The sequence below is a fragment of the Corvus brachyrhynchos genome, unplaced genomic scaffold (assembly GCF_000691975.1).
Source record: "Corvus brachyrhynchos isolate BGI_N302 unplaced genomic scaffold, ASM69197v1 scaffold467, whole genome shotgun sequence".
Classification (NCBI taxonomy): Eukaryota; Metazoa; Chordata; class Aves; order Passeriformes; family Corvidae; genus Corvus; species Corvus brachyrhynchos.
This window is the reverse complement of record NW_008239309.1, coordinates 2193907-2215451: the sequence shown is the minus strand read 5'-3', so window position 1 is coordinate 2215451 and position 21545 is coordinate 2193907. Positions and strand designations below refer to the sequence as shown.

Genomic DNA, 21545 nt, shown 5'->3' with positions numbered 1-21545 from the left:
GCTGGGGTTACACCACAACAAAAGTCCAGTAGTGTATAGGACACCAATCGCCTTTTTTTTTTTTTTTTAAATATATCATGTGGGCTCACTCCCAACTCCTTTTCACCCTGGCAAGTTAAAGACTTCTTTAAAGATGGATAGAAGTAATCCTCTGCTACACTAAGAAAGAGCACTTGAGCAGTAAATGCTGCTGTACAGGCCACCTGCAGTGTTGTAACACGGTGTGCAGCTGTACGCTGTTGTGAACACAGAAATGGCAATCAAGGCTTGTAAAGGATTACTTACTTCAGAGTCTGCAGCTTCACCAAAATCCTGTTGCCCAGATGTTCCTTTGGGCAATCTGGCACTGGCCGTATCTCCACTGCGTCCTCCTATCATTAAACAGTCATACTCAAATTAAACGACTGTAAATTTACATACTTGCATAAAACATTTATGTGTTTGTGGGGCGGGCGGCGGAGCCACTGCTACAGACTAGCATCTTCCCCCACTCAGTGGACATTTAATCTCTCCAGAGATGAAAGAAAATAGATTTATTATTTCTGAATATTAACATTCCTGACCCCCATCTAGCATTTACACCAAATATTTACAGTCCTGGACCCCAAGTAGATGCTACTATGAAAGGTGACACCCTGACACAGCCATATCACCAGCACGTGGCTTGGCCCACACCGAGAGCAGTCTAAGGTCTTTCTGCTGAGGTGCAGCTTTAACCTTGGACGTGCTGGGACAGCCACCTGGGGAAGACTATCGGGACGGGCAGCCTCCCGCTCACCTCATCCACGGCGGGGTAGAGAGCGAGGAGCTCGGGGTGCCTGTTGGTGCGGCGCGCCTCCTCGTTCAGCCTCTCGAACTCCTCGGCGCTGAGGTGACTTCAGTACATATATTTAAACACATTCCCTAGAAAAACATTTTTTTCTGAGGTTTTTGGAGTAATGAGCAGCCAGGAGCAGGAGTGTTACATATTCAGACTTCTAATTATTGGCATCGGTTGGAAAACAAGAAAATGGCACGCTGTGGCTTGGGCACCAGGCTGTCACGGAATATGGCTCTTGGCCATCTGGCAGAGGGGATCTTAACGCCTCCTCTGCCATGAAGCCTAATAGCGAGCATGGCGCTCTGTTTGATGCCACCACAGATCACAGAATCACAGAACATGCTGAGCTGGAAGGGACCTACTAGGATCACAGAGCCCAGCTCCTGGCTCTGCACAGGACCATCCCCAAAAATCGCACCATGTGCCTGAGAATATCGTCCAAAGGTTTCTCAAACTCAGGCTGGTGCAGTAACCACTTCCCTGGAGAGCCTGTTCCCAGTGCCCAGCCACCCTCTAGGCTCTGAAGAACCTTTTTCTAATACCCAACCTAAACCTCCCCTGACACAGCTTCACTCCATTCCTGTTGGTCCTGTCACTGGTCGCCAGAAAGATCAGTGCCTGGCCCTGCTCTTCCCCTCACAAGGCAGTTGTAACTGAGTGAGGTCTGTCCTCAGTCTGCTCCAGGCTGAACAGACCAAGTGCCCTCAGCTGCTCCTCATACGGCGTCACCACAAGACTCATCACCATCTTTGTGTCCCTCCTTTGGGCACTCTCCAGTAGCTTTCTATCTCTCTTATATTGTGGTGACCAGAACTGCACATTCAAGGGGAGGTCACACCAGATGCTTCTTTTGAGGGAAGCTGCTGTATTTGATAATTTTTCCCAAAGTGAAGAAAATGTACCTGAAAAGTTGCATCACCAGAATCCAATGTTTCCGATTCAAATGTTTGTTTTTGAAGTGTTTTGTGAAAATCTTTTCGGGATCCCTTGTTTTTCAGGCTACAAGTATCTGAATTCCCTTGGTTTCTTTCATGGAGAAGCCCAAGAAAGTCAGGATAACATGAGGAGGCATCAAGGAAAAATAAAACAGAAAAGACAAATTCAAAATTATTTAAAAACTGAAAAGATTGTTCTGCAAAAAAACAGCACAGCACAGCTTTTATGCAGAAATGTGACATTTCACAACTTTAACTTGTTTTAACACACCATTGCAACTCTATCATGTATATTAAGAACAGTTTAAAAGGAAAAAAAATAATTCAGATCACTTTTGTATAAAGTATAAGCTTGAGACAGCAGGAAAACCTGACCTAGGTACAAATTCTGCTCTGATCTCCTCATCAGACACAGTGATTATTTCAGTAACATTTAAGAACATGGATCAGGATCACTTATCTCTTGGCTGGCTTCTTCAATTACATACCAATTATATATCAAAGCTCTTACTGCTCTTATCCAGGACCTAGCTAGTACCCCAAGTTAATCACATGCAACAATTTACACCTTACAAAAAATGCCTAGTTTTAAGAGGGCTATGTCTATGCCACGATGTAACCCTCCAGGCTGGCAACTTTGAAAAATTCTCCTGAAATTTCAAGTTACATTTTTGAGGCAGATGGAAAAAAACAGCAGGTACCCTGATAAAAAGGTGTTAGATACATTCAGAGCTCTCTTTCTTTCACTTTAGCATGCAATTTGCTAAATCCTGTGATAGTCTTTTTGCAATCAGCCTCCTTATTTACAACATCCTGCTGCATTCATTTTCCTTTCCATAACACTCCCAAAGAAATGACTGAACATCTGAGTTCTTTCATAAAGAAGACACAATAAGCAATTATTGATCAGGGAGACACCTTTTTATTACATTTTGGGAGTAACTGAATTATATGCTCTGATGTGTTTTAATTGTTTGCATTTTAATCGTTTGCCAGTTCACTGCAATGAAAACTGGTCATAAAAAGACAATCCCAGCTCTCCTTGGATGTGACCTTGTTTTGGAACCACTGTAATCATCCAGAATAGAAGACAGGAATTCTGCATGACTTTAAGACATTTAAGAATCCAAAAGAGGTTGTATAGATTATTTTTTTCACTACCTCTGGTGGCAAACAAATGATTAATGGAGAAATTTATGTACCTGAGTTCACACTTTCCCTATAGTGTAAAAGTTACACTAGAGATGCCCTTCCCCTAAAGTACTCCTGGGAAGTTTATTTATATTGTTTATTTATATTGTTTATTTATTTTGAAAAGCATGATAGTAATTAAAACTCACCAAGTGGCAAACCATGGTTTTAGCACACATGTCAATTTAATGGGCACACACTGAATAAAGAAAACAAGATGAGGAAAAAGAGCAAAGGACAATTGAAAGGAGAAACAGGCACAGGAACAAGCTTCCTATTCAGCCTCCTGCAAGACCATATGGACTCCAGATGTGCCCAGCTTTTCTGCCACATACCTCTCTACCCTGGGGCCTGAGGATGACCTCTGCTCATACCACCCACTGAAGACTCAGTCTCCTGTTCTGAACCTTCATATTCTTGAATGGATCAAAGTCACTCACACACTTTTCTCACCCATAGCTCACCAGACAATATATTCGGAGACCTGTCCTATAACATCTGTCAAGTAGGCAACTACAGTTTTTCCAGCCTTCCTCAAAACAATGGAAAGCCTTCTACAATTACTTTTTTCTCACTTCTCTCTTGATATCTTTTCTTTCTCTCGTGCCTGTTTTGGAAAAATACTGTCCAAGCATAACATGAGATTCCCAATAACAATGTATCACTGGTTTATGTGACACTGCAGTATATTCCGTAGTGTTTTGTTTGCAATTTTTAGTAACTTGTTTGCATTGTTAGCCACAGCTGCCAAAGCTCAGCTCTCTGGCAGGGTCCGTCATCATGTTTACCACAGAGTCAACTGCTCAATAAAGATTTTGAATGCAAATTCACCTCACCCAAATGAATGAAATAGTAAAACACTCAGAAAACCTTTCCACATATGTGTATTTCTATGGCTCCATTCACATTTCTACCAGTAAACCTAAATGCAAAAATATCTATGTTCTATTTTTCACCTCACCTACTTTACTGATCACTCCCTTCTCCTGTGCACAGAGATACACACTGGCTTTTTACAGCATGCTCAGAACAGCACTCTGTGAAAGAGTTAGTGCCTGTCTTCTGAGTGGTGTGGGAGGAGAGCCCACAAAACCCACTAGCCTACTTCTAGTGACTCACTGTGGAACATTTCTGAGAATTCAATCAATTTCATCAGCACCCTTGGAGGAAGTCTCTTAATAACCCCCAGCAGCTGCTCCGCTGAGGAGCACAAGCTGCACAAGTAATGCAAATTCCTTTACAATCACCACTGCAAACCCGTAAGGCACTGACTGCTGATGTACATCATGTTAGAAAAATACAGAGTAACAAGGGTGAGCGAAGGGGCACAACGAAATGGCAGCAAATGTGTCAGCACAACCAGCTGTTTCTTCTGCTTCTCAAGAACTGGGCATAAGTGCAGGAGTGGATGAAGAGGAAGTGCTACAGAAAAAATAGAGCTCCAAAAACCTCTTTCTGAGGAACAAGATGAGGTGATGAGGAAGGAGGCGAGACATCCCACAGACTCCCCTAAGAGTCTAGGGACAGACACGTTTGCAACAGAGAGCACTTACTGAGAGTTCCCTTCACATTTTACATATGAAATGGAATACAACAGAATAAAATTAAATTAAATTAAAATATAATGAACTAAACTAAAAGAAATTAAGTCCCTTATAATGACTACAGCCCCAACTCCGTGTGTTGAATTACACTGACCTCAAGTGCAGAAATCATATACTGATGTAAAATAGTAAATTTGGGTATAACACTGATAATCCCATGAATGCACTCAGTCACTGGTGGGAAAACCCAAAATCCTTGAATTTTCAGACACATTTAAAAATCAAATCATGTTGAATTTTCAGGGCATGAATAGGAGGAAAGCATGCAAATGTAATCTTTATCCCTGTTATCTTTCCTTTTAGTGGGATCAAATAGTACTAGCTTTCCTGATTAAGGTAATTCATCATTACAGAGGGTTGATGTGAATTTCTTCCCATCAACTTCCCATCCATTCCCAGAGTGCCTGATAATTAAGAAACACATGCAACAGTATTTAGCAATGCTCACCATCTCAAACAAAACAATATAGTTATTTATACTACTGAAAAGCCAGTTCTTATCTTCAATTGCTGATTAAAATCATCGTAATTCAGGATTACTTGTAACAGCAAACATCTCCTCTCTGATAAGTAAGATGCAATGTATTTTTGATTTTATTTAGTTTTATGTAGCTTACTTTCGATTCACAATCAGCCACTCACGGATATAAGTCTGAACACAGTCTTTGACATGTGAGTCCAGTTCAACCCTGTGGAAAAAGCAACATATTTTAGCACGTAAGTCATACTTTCAGGACAAACAAATTTATCTAAACATGCTAGTCAGATAAAGACCTCTCTATTAGTCCTCTCCTGTGTATTTATTTTACTGCTAAACTATGGTTTGAGGTTTAAAAATATCTTGTGTATTTCATGAATTCCCTGATGCAGGTTTTTGGTACTGTGATGATTAATTTACAAACACACATTTAACAGAGATAAGCACTTGCCACAGTATCTAATCATAAATATAAGAGTGCTGTTGCCATAAAATGTAGTAAAATTAAATAAATTATACAACATAACCAACCTTGTGCTTTTCAAAACTTGATAACGAATCTCAAGATACAGAGATATTTTTTTAGCCTCAGTTCCTGGACTCTTGCAAATACATAGTTTTTATGTATGTGCAATTTTCTCTTTCTGACAGAAACCAAGAAAAATCTAAAAAGGGACCGTAAGCTTTTAATCAGATAGCGTAACAACACTTTAAGTTCTAAGAATACGTTATAATTGAATTTTCTGTTTTTCAAATCTCATCTTTAATGTAGGGTATTGTCAGTGCTGCCTGACAGACTGGATACTATTTGGAACTGCAATTCTATCAGCCAGAGACAATGTCCATGAACTTCATGTCACGATGCTGTAGCACAATTCCCCTACCTCTACTCTTAAAATTTTTTATGACCTGCTCCAGAATAATTTGTAGCATTCTCCAGTCCAAGCGAGTAAAAGAGTAGGTAGAATACACATTCAATACAGGAACAGGTGAAAGGTATGATAATTTTTAGCACTTTCGACACAGAACTCTTAAGAGATTTGCAGCTGGTTACCGAGGCTGGGTAACAGCTGATCACGTTTGTGTGTGCACAGTGGGATGGAGCATTGGCTGATGCCAGGCTGCCCAGTGCCCCTGCCTCTGGTGGTTCCTGCCTCTGGTTCAGGTGGGAGGTGTATTTGCTGGCAGGCAGCACGTTAACCCAGTTTGGTTGGTGGTACCTGTTTCCTGCTCTCGGTGCACACAGACATCAAAGACTGCATTGCCTGCAGGCCAATCCTTGGTGCACGCCCCTCCTGTGTTCTCATCTTCCCTAACACATCCTGGCACACTTGAGCAGGATTTTCCATGAAAACACTAATATCAATGATAGCAGTGCGAACAGTAAATTGCGAACTGCTGTGTAAAAAAATCTGGTGAAAGCATTTTGTTGGTATTGACTATTTGAGCTTTGCCAGACTCCTTAAAAAACTCTTCATATCTTAGTGGTGCAAATCAGGCTTAAAACTCATTGTACAGCATGAGCCTATATGGTCTCCTACTGGAAAAACAAATAGATAACTGCTGTTTTAAACATCAGGCATGGTGGGAAGTAACCTTGGAAATAGGGAAGAAATGGTCATATTTTAGAGGTAGTATCAAAAGTTGAATAATTATTTCAGTATTTTTGTCCATGATTTAAATAAATGGGAACGTCAAACAAAAAACCCCATTCATTGTCTCCCACATCCATTCTCTCTCTCAAATCCACAGGAAACCAAGAATTCATTGTAAAGATTAGAACTTTTTCTATGAATTTTCTAGGAGTAACTTCAAGTGAAAATCACCTTTTGTGCAAATATTAGAAAATCCCTTAGAAGCTGTGTGATTCAAAGAGTTCTCAGGTGATACAGCATGTCACCTCATCTCTACTGCCGCTGTTCTCCTGAACTCCTTGAGAGAAACACTGGGCCAAGAAGAAACTTGCAGACTGAAACCTTGCTTAGAGAGGGGTTCTCAGCTAATCTACAGTGGGCAAAAATCACACAAACTGTGTTTCCCACTTAGCCTCATTGCATTTGGTATGTTGGGCAGAAAACACTGGACAAATATTGCTGTTATATAGGGCTCTAGTTTGAACAACTGGCTGGTAAAAATTAGAGCAGCCTGTAGCAACTTTTACAGGAACAGAGGAGGACACCCTGTGAGCTAGGACATCATAAACAAAGCCTATTTGTCTCTCCAGCACTGAGGTTCAGCACAGCACAGAACATAGCAGCCTGTGCTGTTCATTTCCTGGATACACTGGAAGGAGCCAGCCCCCCCATCCCAAACACAATGCATAGTTGGCCATCCCTGCACATGGAGCACTTTGGGGCTAACTGGTGCTGACTTCATGTTTATCTCACTGTTACTGCTTGCAAAACTCTGGAGTTCTACTTAAAGGTACTATTTACAGTGAAACAGTCTTTGAAGAGTATTTTGTATACAATGCATAGCCTTTCTAATACCACATTGGACATCCATCTCCAAGGGATTTTCTCATTCTGAAAAATTCTTTTGCTCATAGCATGCCTGTTTTTCAAACCAGCTTAAATATTTGCAGGACCATAGAGCACCAGTGTCAACACATGCTACCTGTTTAATTTAAGCTGTTGAAAAAAGTTTAATTATCTCATCAACGTCAGCCTAAAACCACAAGTGACTTCTACACTAGAAATTAACACTCACACCCTCCCAAAACCTTGTGAAGTATGAACTGTTTCCTCCCATTTAATCAAGACAGGTACTGAGAAAGAGATTCTTAGTTGTCTGATCAATGCCATGTAACACACAGCTGGCAAAAAACAAACAAACAAACAAACAAACAAAACCAACCCCAAACCTCAATACTGGGCTTGTTACATGATCAGAATCAATTTTCATCTCTGGCATCACAGCTGCAGGAATTATTTTTCATACCATCTTCCTGCCCTTCTTTACTCTTCTTCCTGGTCTATGCCTACCTCACTTCTGGCCTACCAACAAGCTTAGGAAGTTGTGTAAATACTTGCTTAATTTTAAGTGTGCAAACAAGCCTAACAGAGTCAGTGGGAAAAGTTCAAACATTTGAAGTTCAGGAACTGTGTAATGGATGGGTGGCAGAGTAAGGTGTTTGGGTCAACGTCTTCAAAACTATTTTTAAACGTGCAGTATTTCAGAGGCACAGAAACTCTCCTTACCCATCCTCTGGGACAGAGGGTTGCAAAGTCCTGCAGTCTTTGGGTGTAAAGACAACATCCAGATCATCTTCAGGAAAGTCTCCAAGTTCTTGTGCTAGATCTAAGTCCAAGTTGTTCATCTGCGTCATCAGGAAGCCTTCAAAATCTACTGGGTCTACTGCATCATAGAAGGAAGGCTAATGCGAAACAAAGAGGCTTTTATTTTAGCAACAGAAGGTTCTTCTTGATAGTGTAATTTAGACTTACTTATTTAACAGTTGTAATTGTTTTTTTATTGCACAACAGAATTTATTATACAACACAAACAAATTTCTAAACTTCTAATGTAGAAACAAGAAAGGATATAAGGGAGGTGACCAAAATGGCAGCGATAGGCAGTGCCGAGCGACAGGAGATAGCAGACAAAACACACTAGGAAGAACAAGGCCAAGTCTTGGAAGTTACTCCAAGTGATGGAGCTAAGGACCAACTATAAGCACTGTGGCTGATGCCATCATGAAGATGCACTCATTTGAGGTGCTGTGCCTGAAAGACACTATTAGAAATGCTCTGTGCTTTTGACTGCAAACAAAGCTGAGGCCAATATATACTCAAAATCAGAAAAAATTACAATTTTTCATCTCTGAATGTTACTGGTTTGTCTATTATTGGGGTTCTTAATTTATCAGATTTGTCAAGGGTTTGTGCAGTGCTTTTGCAAACGATTACATGAACTACTAAAGCTAGTACTTAGGTATTCCCCATTTCTACAGCACATGGCATTGCACCTTGATAGACAGCTGTTGTATCTCATTACATTTAATTAGCCATTCTTAAACAGAAGGTCCAATCAGAACAAAGTTAAACAAGTACAAGCTCTATAGCTCATGCATGCTGTTTTTATCTGGTTTTTATCTGTTTAGTGTCAAAAACAGAGGCAGAAACTCTAGTTTGATTTGGTACCCAGAGATGTTCTACGTACAAATAAATGTGACTTCATGTATTAGAAATGTATGTTATTCTATGTATAAATAAAACTGAAAATTATTTTACTTGCTATGTAGCAAAAAAAAAAAAAACCAACAAAAAACCAACCAAACAACCCTGTATATCTTTAGGAAATGTCGTATGTGTCCAGTTGAGTACAGAGACTAGAATCTCTTCTCATTGATTTTCTTGACAAGTAAAAAGTAGATCTAAAAACTACAGCTTTAGAAAATCTATAGGGTTTTTTTTCTGTGAGTTCCAGAAAGGCTGATGACACCTCAGCACAGTAAGAGTGAAGAAAATTAGTTGCAGCATTAGAATAATAGCACAGGAATAACTTATTTACTGGGAGGAAGAATTCTAGCAAGAACCAGCTATCAAATCATCCTTGTCTGTAAAGAGTGAGGACTGCAAATCTCAGATACCTTTCACAAGGCTGTCTTCTGAAGCTGCCAGCAAAAAGCACCTCTGAGGTGCTGTTGATGTGTTGTGGGGGAAAGAAGGCACCCAATGTCCCTGGTATTAACACACCTTCATATTCAATGTTATTCTGCCTATTGTTTCATCCAATATGTTCTTAAGCTTATCCTTATACTCCAGTGTTCTGCACAGAAAAAATCTGCAGGTGAAAATCAGCAGGTCTTCCCTCATTAATACTGAGTCCTGCTCATGCACGGCTTTCGTGGAAGTCAACAGGAATTTCACTGGAGCATGAAGTGACAGCAGCACATACCACTGTTGTATCTACAACATCAGGAATTTTAGCTCAGCAGGACAATGAGAAACTTCTCAGTTTAGGAAACATGCATAGAGGCTCAACAATGGCAAAGTAACTCTGAACTAAAATGGCTCACACTTAATATGCCACATCAGCCGCAGTAGATAAGAAGATGTGTTAAAAACGAATAAGGGTAAATACAAGCTTTGGAACCTTTTTAGTGTTCTGGAAATATAGGTGAGGAAGTTTCTCAGATAACAAAAATCCAAAAACATCTTGCAGAAAGCGATGCATATTTAGAAGAATCGTGCTGGAAACAGCTAGAAGAAGCAAACCAATTTAAACTTCTGAAAAAACCCCAGATGTGGTAAATACTCCTGCAAATACTGTAGTAGAGACCTTTGAACACAACCAAGTACCACCCCCTACTCCAGGTTCACCTTTTATAGGGAAACTATATTGGTCTTTACATAAATACAGTAGCTCACTCCTCTGCCAGTACATTTAAGGCATCAACTGAATTATCAAAAATGTCTTTGGGAAAAATCTTTCCCTTTCTTTGCTCTTTTTAGCCGAAGGGGAAACCTAACATTACCAGCAAGTGCAGCAAATAATGAGGCAGCCAGACAAAGAAATATACTCTGCTGGTTTTCAGTTTAAGCACTATCGCTGGTTTGCACATACTGTAGTGCTGAACATGCCAGATCAATAGTTACGAGCAAATAGTAAACCTTATTTACTACTGGTTTTTTATTAATTAGCAGCATAATATCCTTGAAGATCACTTACTGTACTGCCAGTGGGTAAAACATTGCATTTTAGTATATAGATATGTAAATAGGTCTATATAGAGATTTTTAAATCTAAATATATTTAAAAATATAATAAATAAAATATAATAAATATAAATATATATAACATATATTTAAAACTACTAAAGAAAGCAATTCACAGAAGATTAAAGTAAAACATAGCTTAAAGTATACAAAGGCATACTAAATATTTTCAGTTGCTGAAGATGTAATGTTTTGCATGCATAATTTTTGATTAAGCATTGCACTTCCTTTCAGAAATCACACTTTTCCATTCTGATAAGTCAAATCCATTGCATTTCATTGTGTCCTCTTTTTCTAGTTCAAGAGTTAACAATAACCTTTAATCACTAGAAATATGCGCTTTTGACTACTGTAAATTAGACACAAATGTAAAAAAGATAGTGTAAAAAATAAATGCAGATGGAGGGAAATGGTCTCCATAAAAACTGGAGAAACTTTTCAAAGGAAACAGAGAAAATGGTTTAAGAAGCCAGCACTCCTTTTCACACGTCATAAAAATGTGCAAAACAATTTTCTACAGAAAATGCCACAAATCATTACCGCAAACATACCTTTTTAAGGATGATGAATTAGAGGCATGTAGATTGTGACAGCACACAAAATGGTATAGTACTTGAATTCTACCAAGTTTTTGGTAGAACAAGTGGTAGTCTGCGTGCAGAAGGGACCTGGCCTCGTCAGGCGGAGTAACCTCAAGGAAGAAGTTAAGACCGCAGGCGCTTCAGATTAAGGAAGTGAGTAGTGGCGGGAGGCCCTGACACAGGGAGCAATGGCTTGCATCTAGTGTTGTACACTTTTCACAATCACTGGTGCACAAAGACTCTTCCTGCTTCTACTTATCCGGTCTCACAAAAATAATTAAAAATTAAAAGGGTAGGGACAGGGAGAGTGCCAAAATCGTAGTCAGTTTCATTTATGGCATAGTATGTCTGTAGAATATTTATCCTCCTGAACAGCAATAAAAAGATCTGTCATTTTTTCCCTTTGTCATAAGGTCAGTGTCATATGATCTGACTTCTTTAGAGGGTGATTACATGTGGAGGGCTGAAGATGATTTGGAGACACGTAACAGTTGACTCAATTATATCTATGCCAATCGGGACATACTTCATTTCTCATTTAACATGCATATTCTACAGCACTGAAAAAGTCAGCATATTGTCCCTGCTGCTAACTCTGGAAACTGTGTATTAAGTTGAGCTTGTTGAGCCTCTACCTGTCTTTTTTTTCTCTTTATTCATTGATCTGTGCTGGTTTTGGCACAGATACAGTTGATTTTTTTTCATAGTAAATATTACGGGACTATGTTTTGTATTTGTACTCAAAACAGTGTTGATAATAAAGCAATGTTTTCATTATTGCTGAGCAGCGCTTACGAAGAGCCAAGGCCTTTTCTGTTCCTCACACCACCCCACCAGCCAGGAGACTGGGGATGCACAAGAAGCTGGGAGAGGACATAGCCAGGATAGGTGATGCCAGCTGACCACAGGATATTTCAGACCATGTGGAGTCACGCTCAGTATATAAAACTGGGGGAAGAAGAAGGGACCACCACACAAAGCATTTACTTGAAGAAGTTGAATGTTTCCATCAGGGAAAGAATGTAATATATTCCAACACTTACTAATTAACTTTGACTCATAGTAATACGCAGAGGGACTGTCTATTCCAGGCTCCAAGAAACGTTCTCCTGCTTCTCAAAGGCATTATTTCCTCAGTTCACCAGAGAATATTTTTTAACGGTTTCAGACAGAGTGGAAAGCAAGACAGCTTAAGAAGATCACTTAATTTACCCTAAAACCATTAACTAATGTACATGCCAAACCTGTGCAAATTAGATAAACCCAGAACTTACCAGATGAAATGTAGAAAAGCCAGGGGTACTTAAGCTTCGTTGACAGGATTGTGCAAAGCCTGGTTGGAGAGTAAATTGCTTTCTTATTTCTGCAGAGGAGTGCCTTTAATTAAGCAGAGAAAAATCCTTATCATTACAATTATCCCCATACAAATTTAAAATGTCAGAGTTTAGCCAATTTAGTCTCCTGTCCCAGTGTTTAGAAAGGTATTTTGATAATGGTCTAGACTCCTCTCGGTTTGTAGTTGATGCAAATCTCATAAAATATTTGCAGTCCTATATAACTAAGATTCTGTCACTTTTCCAACAGATTTTCATCATTATATTGCAGCCCTCACAACTGGGAAAGGCTATGTGAGAAAGCACAACCTCAGCCTTAAGTGAAGTATGACTGCAACCTTCAAAGCAATACTTGCAGATTTACTTTCGCAAAGCAAAAATACAGGATAATAAAGCAGAGAAAGAAAAATGAACATCACATAAGCAAATATTTTAATTGATCAAGAGATAAAAACAAGACAGGACCACTCACTGAACAATGTAAACCCATAGTAGTTACACTACTAATGCAGTTTGCTGTGAAAATCCCACGCCAAACCAAAGAAGGAAATGAAAAATCTGCCTATACTGTATCAACTGAACATTTGAGGAAAAAACTCCTTAAGTGCTAATTAACTGATTTCTATGGGAGCAGAAAGAGCTCAGTACTGAATTATTCAGAAATCCCAGGGTGATAATAATGTATCCAGTCTGAAAATACAGCAGAGTAGCTTTGTCCTTTTTCATGGAAACTAATCAACTAATGCTTTATATGATTTAGAATAATCAGTTTAAGAATAATCAGCCATGAAATGGTAACAAAACGTCTGCACTATATTTCACCATAAGTTTTCAGGACAAGACTTTTAAAACAAGATTCCAAGCAGCTTCCAAGTAAAAATAATAGCCTGCAGCCCACCAGAGCAGTCAAATGGGAAACTGGACAATACAGAGGTAAGAAAACACTCCCTTCCATATAAGAGTATTTCAACTCCAGCAAGCATTAACAGGCATCTTAGAATTACCAAATGCCACAGGACAGTTTTGCCTGTTTGGGCTGCACCTTTTCTCCTCTCTGGCCGCTTGATTCCTATGACTACTATACCTATTTTGTGACACTTACAACTGCTTAATAAACATGACAAAAACCTAAATTTCACTTAATACATTTCTGCTCCTGTTAAGCAACAGGCACCTGACAGAAGATATTGAAAGTATTAGAGGTATTAGGCCTGATTTAGAAAATACAAAGCTGCATAAATGAGAGTAGTTGCTTTTAGGTCAAAAGGCCATGCCAGGTGTGAGTGTGACGCTGCTCCTATCTGATGGCAGCAGCAATCACACATAGAAAAAAGCCAGAATTATAGAGAAAGTAAAGAGATCCATTTGGAAAAGAATTTTTTACTCATCAGTGGTATTCCAAGAATCAAAAATGAGATCTTTTAAAGGTTATTATCATTGAAATATTTAACAAAGAAAGGCTGCTTGTATATCAGGGTTATTGTTACTCAATTTCCCACTGCAAATAATCTCTGATAATGAATGCATGTACAAAACTCAAATTATTCAAAATTATTATTTTACTGCAAACTGAGTCAGTTTCTACCCTGTGCAGAAGTATCTGTTACTGATGGAAATAGTAGACATAGCAGCAGATGTAAAACCTGTGTTGCAGTCTGTTGCAGAAGTTGCTGCTGTAAACAATGATATAAGACATCTTTAAATTACATCCAATATGGGATCATCATATGCTTCAAAGAGGAAGTTGTATGAATTTTCAATATGAAAGAGGAAGCACACACATGGATGAAGGGCCAAATTTGCTCTGGTAAAAGCCTGGGCAAACTCAGCTAATTGAGAGCAAATACAGTTCTGAAGAGCACTGACAACAGTTCCAGTGTCTCACCAGTAGAAAGAACCTGCGAACTAAACCAGTTCAATGGATGACAAACCATGTAATTGTAATGGCAACTTTCAGACAAGAACAGTTCAGCTGACTGACTTCATGGTTTTGCTATGACTGAAGGAAGAAAGTACAGTAAGAATAACAGAAGACAGCAAAATTTGTTTGAACCAACTCAGAAATTATTGCCTAGATCTGCTAAAGGAAAGTCCCAACTGCTAAAAGACACTAAACCAAAAGCACAAGTTAACCACACCAACAGGGAGGAAAGGTGGGTGTAACAGTTAGAGATCAGCATGGAAACTTTTGAAAACTTGAGAACTAAGGTGGAAACAGAGGTCCTTCTAGACAGCTCTTTGATAATGCCAGAATAGCTGTTGTCTGTGACATGCCTTTTTGCTATTCTAACAGCTGCCTTGCGCACTGTTGGTGTACCTTCAGGAAAATGGTAGCTCATTTAGTGCATGTCATGTCTTAGCTTTCACGGAGGCTGCAGTCCATCCATGCCTGGCTATACTTTTACCCTCCTTGTCTGCACAACTGGCCTATCTGATTCTGAGGAGAGCTTTACAGTCATCCTTGGCTGCAACAATGGTCTATCTATAAGCTAAAAAAGAAGGAAAGAAGGCAAATGGTTAAGGATAAATGCAAAGCAGTCACTGAAAAATCTGAGAAAAAATTCTGTGGTTTCCATTCAGTTGAAGCAAGGGGACCATGCAATTGCACTTAACATTAAAATGTACATCACCTTAGACATGCCTGTTTATTAACAGTCTGATGACGAAGTGTATGGTGGGCAACTAGAAAATGTGGACTGCAGTAAATGCTGGTCCAAAAAGTTTGACAATTATTGGTATGTTATTGGCAATTATTAGGAGATGATGAACAGCCAATATGGATTTATCAAAGGGCAGTCATGTAAAACCAATCTAATGATTTTCTGTGGTACTTTAACTGGTTCAGTGAGGCTCTTGATACAGTCCCTCATGACATTTCTATAAGCAGAGAGAGTGGCTATATGGAATCACCACAACTGGTTCCAAAATAGCTCACAGCTGGTTAATAAAACATAGTCAAGGCACAGTCATCAATAGTTCAAAAGAAGATTGCAAGGAAATTTTACTACGAGAAGCAATTTCATTTTTCCTCAATCTAATTCCAGCCCATACTTTATTTTACAACATGGATGATGATATAGATAACATAGGACTAAAATCTGTGAATCACATCAACCTAGGAGGAATTGTGAGTATTTTAGAAACAGTCTGAAATCAGCACAGCTAGATCAAATAAAAATGAATGCAAACCTCTGAGCTTAGGAAGAAAAAAAAACAACAGCAGAAATACAAAAAGTGAAATTAACTGTCGAAAGAAATAGCCATGTCACAGAAGAGACACTGAGAGACTGTATGGGGACACTTACTGAAAAGTACCACAAGTGAGGAGAAACTGACGCTATTTCTGTTAATATAAGCCAATGAGACGTACTTGGGCTGATGTACACACTTATAACAACACAGAGTAAGATGCAATCAAATTTAAAAGGCTTCAAAAGATAGCAGTCAGAAGGCTAAACATTTTGGGAAGGATGACTCAGGAGGAAAGACTGAAAAAACAAGATGTGTCACAAAAAGGAAGACAGCATAGTCCTTGACTATGTAAAAGACAGAAATATGTAAAGAAAATGGTGAACAGTTCATGTCCCTAGAGGGAAGAAGCAATGTGCTTAAATTGAAGCAAGAAAGCTCTAGTAAGGTATTAGGAAGGAAGTTCCCACTGCAACAGCAGCAGGACACTGAAAGTGTCCTGAGGAAACTGGCTGGTGTTGTGGCCAAGCCATTCTCCATTACATTTGAAAAGTCAGGGTGGTCAGGTAAAATCCTGGTTGACTGAAAAAAGGAAAACGTTGCTCTCATTTTTAAAAAGGGGAGAAAGAAGGAACACAGAAGCAACTGCAGACTAGTGAACCTCACCTCTGTGCCTGGGAAGATCATGGGGCAGATCCTCACAGAAGCAGTGTTAAGGCACATGCAAGACAAGGAGATGATCCAAGGCAGCCAGCACAGGTTTACTAACGACAAATTGTGCCTGATCAGCCAGGTGGCCTTATATGATGGAGTGTCTGCAATGGTCAACAACAAAAGTCTTACTGCTGTCATACACCTAGGCTTCTGTGACACTATCCACATGACAGCTTATCTCCAGTTTGGAGAGGCATGGCTATGATGGATAGACTATTCAGTGAGTAAGGAATTTGCTGCATCTACACATCCAGAGAGTTGTGGTCAATGGCTCTTGTGGACCCTCCAGGTGGAGGCTGTTCCTCAGGGCTCTGTCTGGGGACTGGTCCTCTTCCGTATCTTCATCAATGACATCAACAGTGACATCAAGTGCACCCTCAGCAGGTTTGCAGATGACACAAAGCTGAGCAGTGCAGTTGACACAACAGAAGAAAGGGATGCCACCCAGAGAGACCTGAACAAGCTTGAGAAGTGGGTCCATGAGAATCTCATGAGGTTCAACAAGTCCAAGCACAAAGTGCTGCCCCTGGGTCAGGGCAGTCCCAGATATGAGTACAGACCGGGAGAAGAACTCATTGGAAGCAGCCCTGTGGAGAAGAGCTGGGGAGTTCTCCTGGATGAAAAGCTGGACGTGACTGAGCAGTGTGCGCTCACAGCATACAAAGTCAACTGCATCCTGGGCTGCATCCAAAGAACTGTGGCCAGCAGGTTGAGGGAGGGGGATTTTGCCTCTCTGCTCTGCCCTTCTGCAACCTGCCTGGGGTACTGAGTCCAGGTGTGGGGTCCTCAGCACAAGGAAAACATGGACCTGTTGTATCAGGTCCAAAGGAGAGTCATGAAGATGATCAGAGGACTGCAGGTCCTCTCCTACAAAGACAAGCTGAGAGACTTGGGGTTGTTCAGCCTGGAGAAGTCTCTGGGGAGACCTCATCACAGCCTTTTACTACCTTGATGGAACATGTCAAGAAAAGGGAGTGTGACTTTTTCTACAGGCAAATAGTGACAGGACAAAGGGGCAACAGTTGTAAGCTGACAGAGGAGAAATTTAGATAAGATGTTAGGAAGAAATTCTTTACACAGAAGGTGGTGGGTACTGAAACAGGTTGCCCAGAGGAGTTGTGGATGCCCCAACCTTGAAAGCGTTCAAGGACACACACTGGATGGGGCTTTGAGCAACCTGGCCTAGTGAAAGGTGTCCCTGCCCATGAAGGGGAAGGTTGGATCTAGATGACCTAAATTTAAGGTACTTTCTGACCCAAACCATTCTGTAATTCAAAGCAGCCATCTGGTGACTGCATAGTGACAAGAGCCCATTGGCAATGTCCCTGAACTACCTGGAGAACAGCATCTGAGCAACTGCAACCCTTTCAAAGACCATCAATGGGACTCACCAGCATTAACAGCTCTACTGATCACTTATATTGACAGCTGTTCCTTTTCACTAGCTGAAAATAAAAAGGTGTGGATTTGGTGAAGACCTTTCCACAAAGGTCACTGCTGAATTCACAGTTTGTCAACATCACATGCATGTAGAAAGATAGTGTAAACCTGTAGAAAGATGGCAGATGAGAGAAAACTAAGGATTTTCTAGATTTTAGGTCTTTGGCTGAACCACAGAGCAAAATAACATAAATTGGAACTCATTGTTCCACTCTGTGATGTCTTGGCCCCTGAATGATGATGACATACTTCTCTGGTGCAATTCTTGAAAAAGCTGGAACTCACCAGACTTCCTGATCTACCCAGACAGGACTGGAGAGTAGCCAAATTAAAAAAACCAACCAAAACAAAACCCAGACCCCGAACTGGTGCTGCTCAATCTCAACTTCACCAGTGTCTGTCCCACAGGTAGACATAAACCTCCAGCAATTGCTAGCAAACAGGTGAGACAGAGTCTTAGTGTTTCACAAATACTCTCCAATGCAAAGCATACAGTTTGCATAATATATTAAAACAACAGTGTAACCAAAGTAACAGACTACACCTGGAGGTTCTTAAAATTAAATTCATCTTGTAGGTCAAATTCTGAAATGTTTCTCAGGGCAGAGCTCATCGTGAGCTCGGAGATTTGGGTTATTAGTTGGGCCAAGATGAGGTATCAGAAAAGGAAGATAAAACAGCCATTTCTTTTCTCCTTCTAACATAGGTTAGATCTGTGGCTGAACACTGCTGGTTCTATAATTAAAGTTATATGAATGCTTATAATGCATAAAGCAGGTTCTGCAGTTTCATTGTAAATTCTGCTCAACAACACAGATCTTTGAAATATGTAATTTAAAAGCAGGCACAATGGGTATTTTGTTAATAGGTATATAATATGAAAATTTAAACAGAGAACAACAACTTAAAAATGAAAAAGAACGAGAACAGCTTTAAAGATCACCTACTAACTGAAAATCAGAAACTTCATCATAAAAAACCTGATTTTAAGAGTATGTTTTACATGCCTACTGGATGAAGTTCTCCAAAGTTACTTACTATTAGAGGGGAGGAAGAAAGAGTAATCCTTAACAACCTTACAATGCCTTCCAGCAGATTGAATTTGTCTTCTGCAAGAGTTGCATATGCAATTAGACAGCAAGGAAAGATGAAAGTATAAAAAGAGAGTACAAGAACTATCCCCAAAGACAGAAACATTCACACTTAAAGGTACACAGATGGCAGACTCATAAAAAAAATACTAAAAACTTTTACTTAACAGGTAAAATATACGGTCTTGGTTACATCTGACACTGACAAAGAAAATTCACAAATTGCTCTTTTCTGAGCCTAAGATGAAACTTCTCTAGCTACAACTGAAAACAAGCAACTAAAAAGCTCTAGAAGAGAAAAATGTTAACAATTACCTACCACTCTCCTTCACTCCCACACACAAGCACAAAGTTTTGGGCAATGATCCAGATCGTGAACTAGCAAATATGGGAATCTCGCTTAGATCTCCTGTTCTTACTGCCAGTGGAACCGCCTGTTTTTCTTCTAAGTTTCTAATTAGCCCTTAACGCACCAGAGCTCCACTTTGTTAGTCACTGTTTACAGCAGTGGTCGATCTGAACTGCTGCCGTTTCCTTGTTGGCTCAGGTAGGCTGTACACCCTCTAGCACACGCCCACTTTGGGGTCTGCCACATTAAGACTCTGTATCAGCTAAAGCAATAAAGATCCTATGAAAGATGGTTGAAATTTAACAACAATTTTCTTACGAAGGATGGTGTGGGAACAAAGAAAAAAAATCTAGAAGAGGAAATAGTTGACTTCATTATGCTGTCAGCTTTACAAAGTAAAATAGGCAAGAGCTCAATTTTTATTTTTTTCCCAGGTCATGTATGATATTTATTCAGTGAAGATTTTTCTCTGCTTTTCTGTTTTGCTGTTTCTCCTTCAGGAAGAGACATGAGCACCAATAAAAATTAATTTTCTAATCCTGGCCATGCAAAGAAACCAAAAACTTATGATTTGGTCCTGATGAACAATGTTTTTATGCAGTTTTTAAGCAGTGTATGGATAATATGGAATACCTATGATATAACATTCGAGAAGACAACGTGTATGCATTGTTGACTGGTTGGCTCTTGCAATGAAAGTGGTTTTAGGTGTGAGATTTTATATGATAGTTTAGTGGTACCTCCTGGAAAGCAGAAAGTATAAATCAATTTCATCTGTCATCCTATTATAGACTTAGACTGGTCATGATAGTTTATACATGCCATAGAAAATCTGTAATTAATATCTAATTTGATGCTAATTAATTATGCTAACAGAAGACAAATATGTGTGTAAACATCAGAATTATTTTGTTGTACCTGTTGCCTTAAAATATACCAGCACACAGCAATATATACCCAAAGTTTCATTCTGAATGGATTAACCTCAATTTATCTAAGGACAATTTTGTTTGGCTCATAACACTCTCTGCTTGAAGTACTAAAGCTCACATTGGTGCCTTATTATTTTCTTTCATCTGAGATGTCTGAAGAAATGCATTTTAACAAATGTGCCCCTGTAAGCCTCCAGGACCCCATACAGGTCTATATTCCATCCATTGCAAAACACTGTAGTTAGGGCATAGCTTTTTTTTTTTTTTTTTTTTTTTTTTTTTTGGTGCTAAACTGTTTAAAAGTTTTCCAAAAGTTACATTCTCTACAATAACAATGATAATGGCAATTTCAAAACCATTAATGATTGTATGTGCCATCCTCCCTTTAAACTGTGATTTGAAAGTAGTAGAATAATGTTAGTTTACTCTTTTAGGTTTTTGTTTTGTCTGCACTGTTCCACCAATTCACAACAGTGATTATGAAACAAGTGCAAGGACTTAACATCCCAGCTCGTGTATTATCTGAGCATCCAAAAGGCTTCACCAAGAAAATGCTACTGTAATACTGATAATTTTGCAAAACCTGTAGCAAGTTTAATAGTTCTTCTGCTTTGTTCACTTTTTTACTAAGAAACAATTATTGATACTAAGTGGAAAAAGTCAGACACTAATAACATAATAAATAATATTAAAATAAAGACCATGTACATTTTATTTGAGGGAAATTTTTCTTTTTGCTCCTATAAGGCAGGTTTTATTTACTTTATCAAGGTCAAGGTTGGTATTTTTATCAACCAGCAAAAAATGTGGCTGTCAACTTCAAATAAATTCATAATATATTCACAAAAGGGTCTTTAATACTGAGTACATGAAAAGCCAGAGGAGGAGACAAGGCAAATGGGACAGAACTGGATAATATGTGTTAATATATTGGTCCCTCATTTCCTAAGAACACAGATTTGTGGAGCTTCACTGTGACTTTTCTGCTACGGAAAACATGAAAATTTTTTTTTTCAGTCACGTCTTAAAACAAAATTTTTTTCTTTAGAGCTAAGTTGAACTAGAAAAAGTAGGATCACATAGTAGGACAATAAGCCCGAAAAAAAATAGGCCCAATTTCAAGCACATGAGGAGGTCCTGCTATTTCTAGAACAGGGAATTTTGATT

The 21545-nt window shown here is 39.3% G+C and overlaps 1 protein-coding gene across 1 annotated transcript in view; it reads right to left on the bottom strand.

The window, feature by feature from the left end:
• Positions 1–19544, bottom strand: part of DOCK8 (dedicator of cytokinesis 8) — a 78670-nt gene extending 59126 nt beyond the window's left edge. The window contains exons 1-8 of the mRNA XM_008638643.2: positions 19413–19544; positions 12604–12706; positions 8229–8404; positions 5168–5239; positions 1723–1846; positions 1542–1633; positions 779–875; positions 286–371 (exon numbers count right to left, since the gene is read on the bottom strand). Of these exons, the coding sequence (XP_008636865.1) occupies positions 286–371; positions 779–875; positions 1542–1633; positions 1723–1846; positions 5168–5239; positions 8229–8356 (599 nt within the window). The 5' untranslated portion in view covers positions 8357–8404; positions 12604–12706; positions 19413–19544. The remainder of the gene's footprint in view (positions 1–285; positions 372–778; positions 876–1541; positions 1634–1722; positions 1847–5167; positions 5240–8228; positions 8405–12603; positions 12707–19412) is intronic.
• Positions 19545–21545: the final 2001 nt, after the last annotated feature.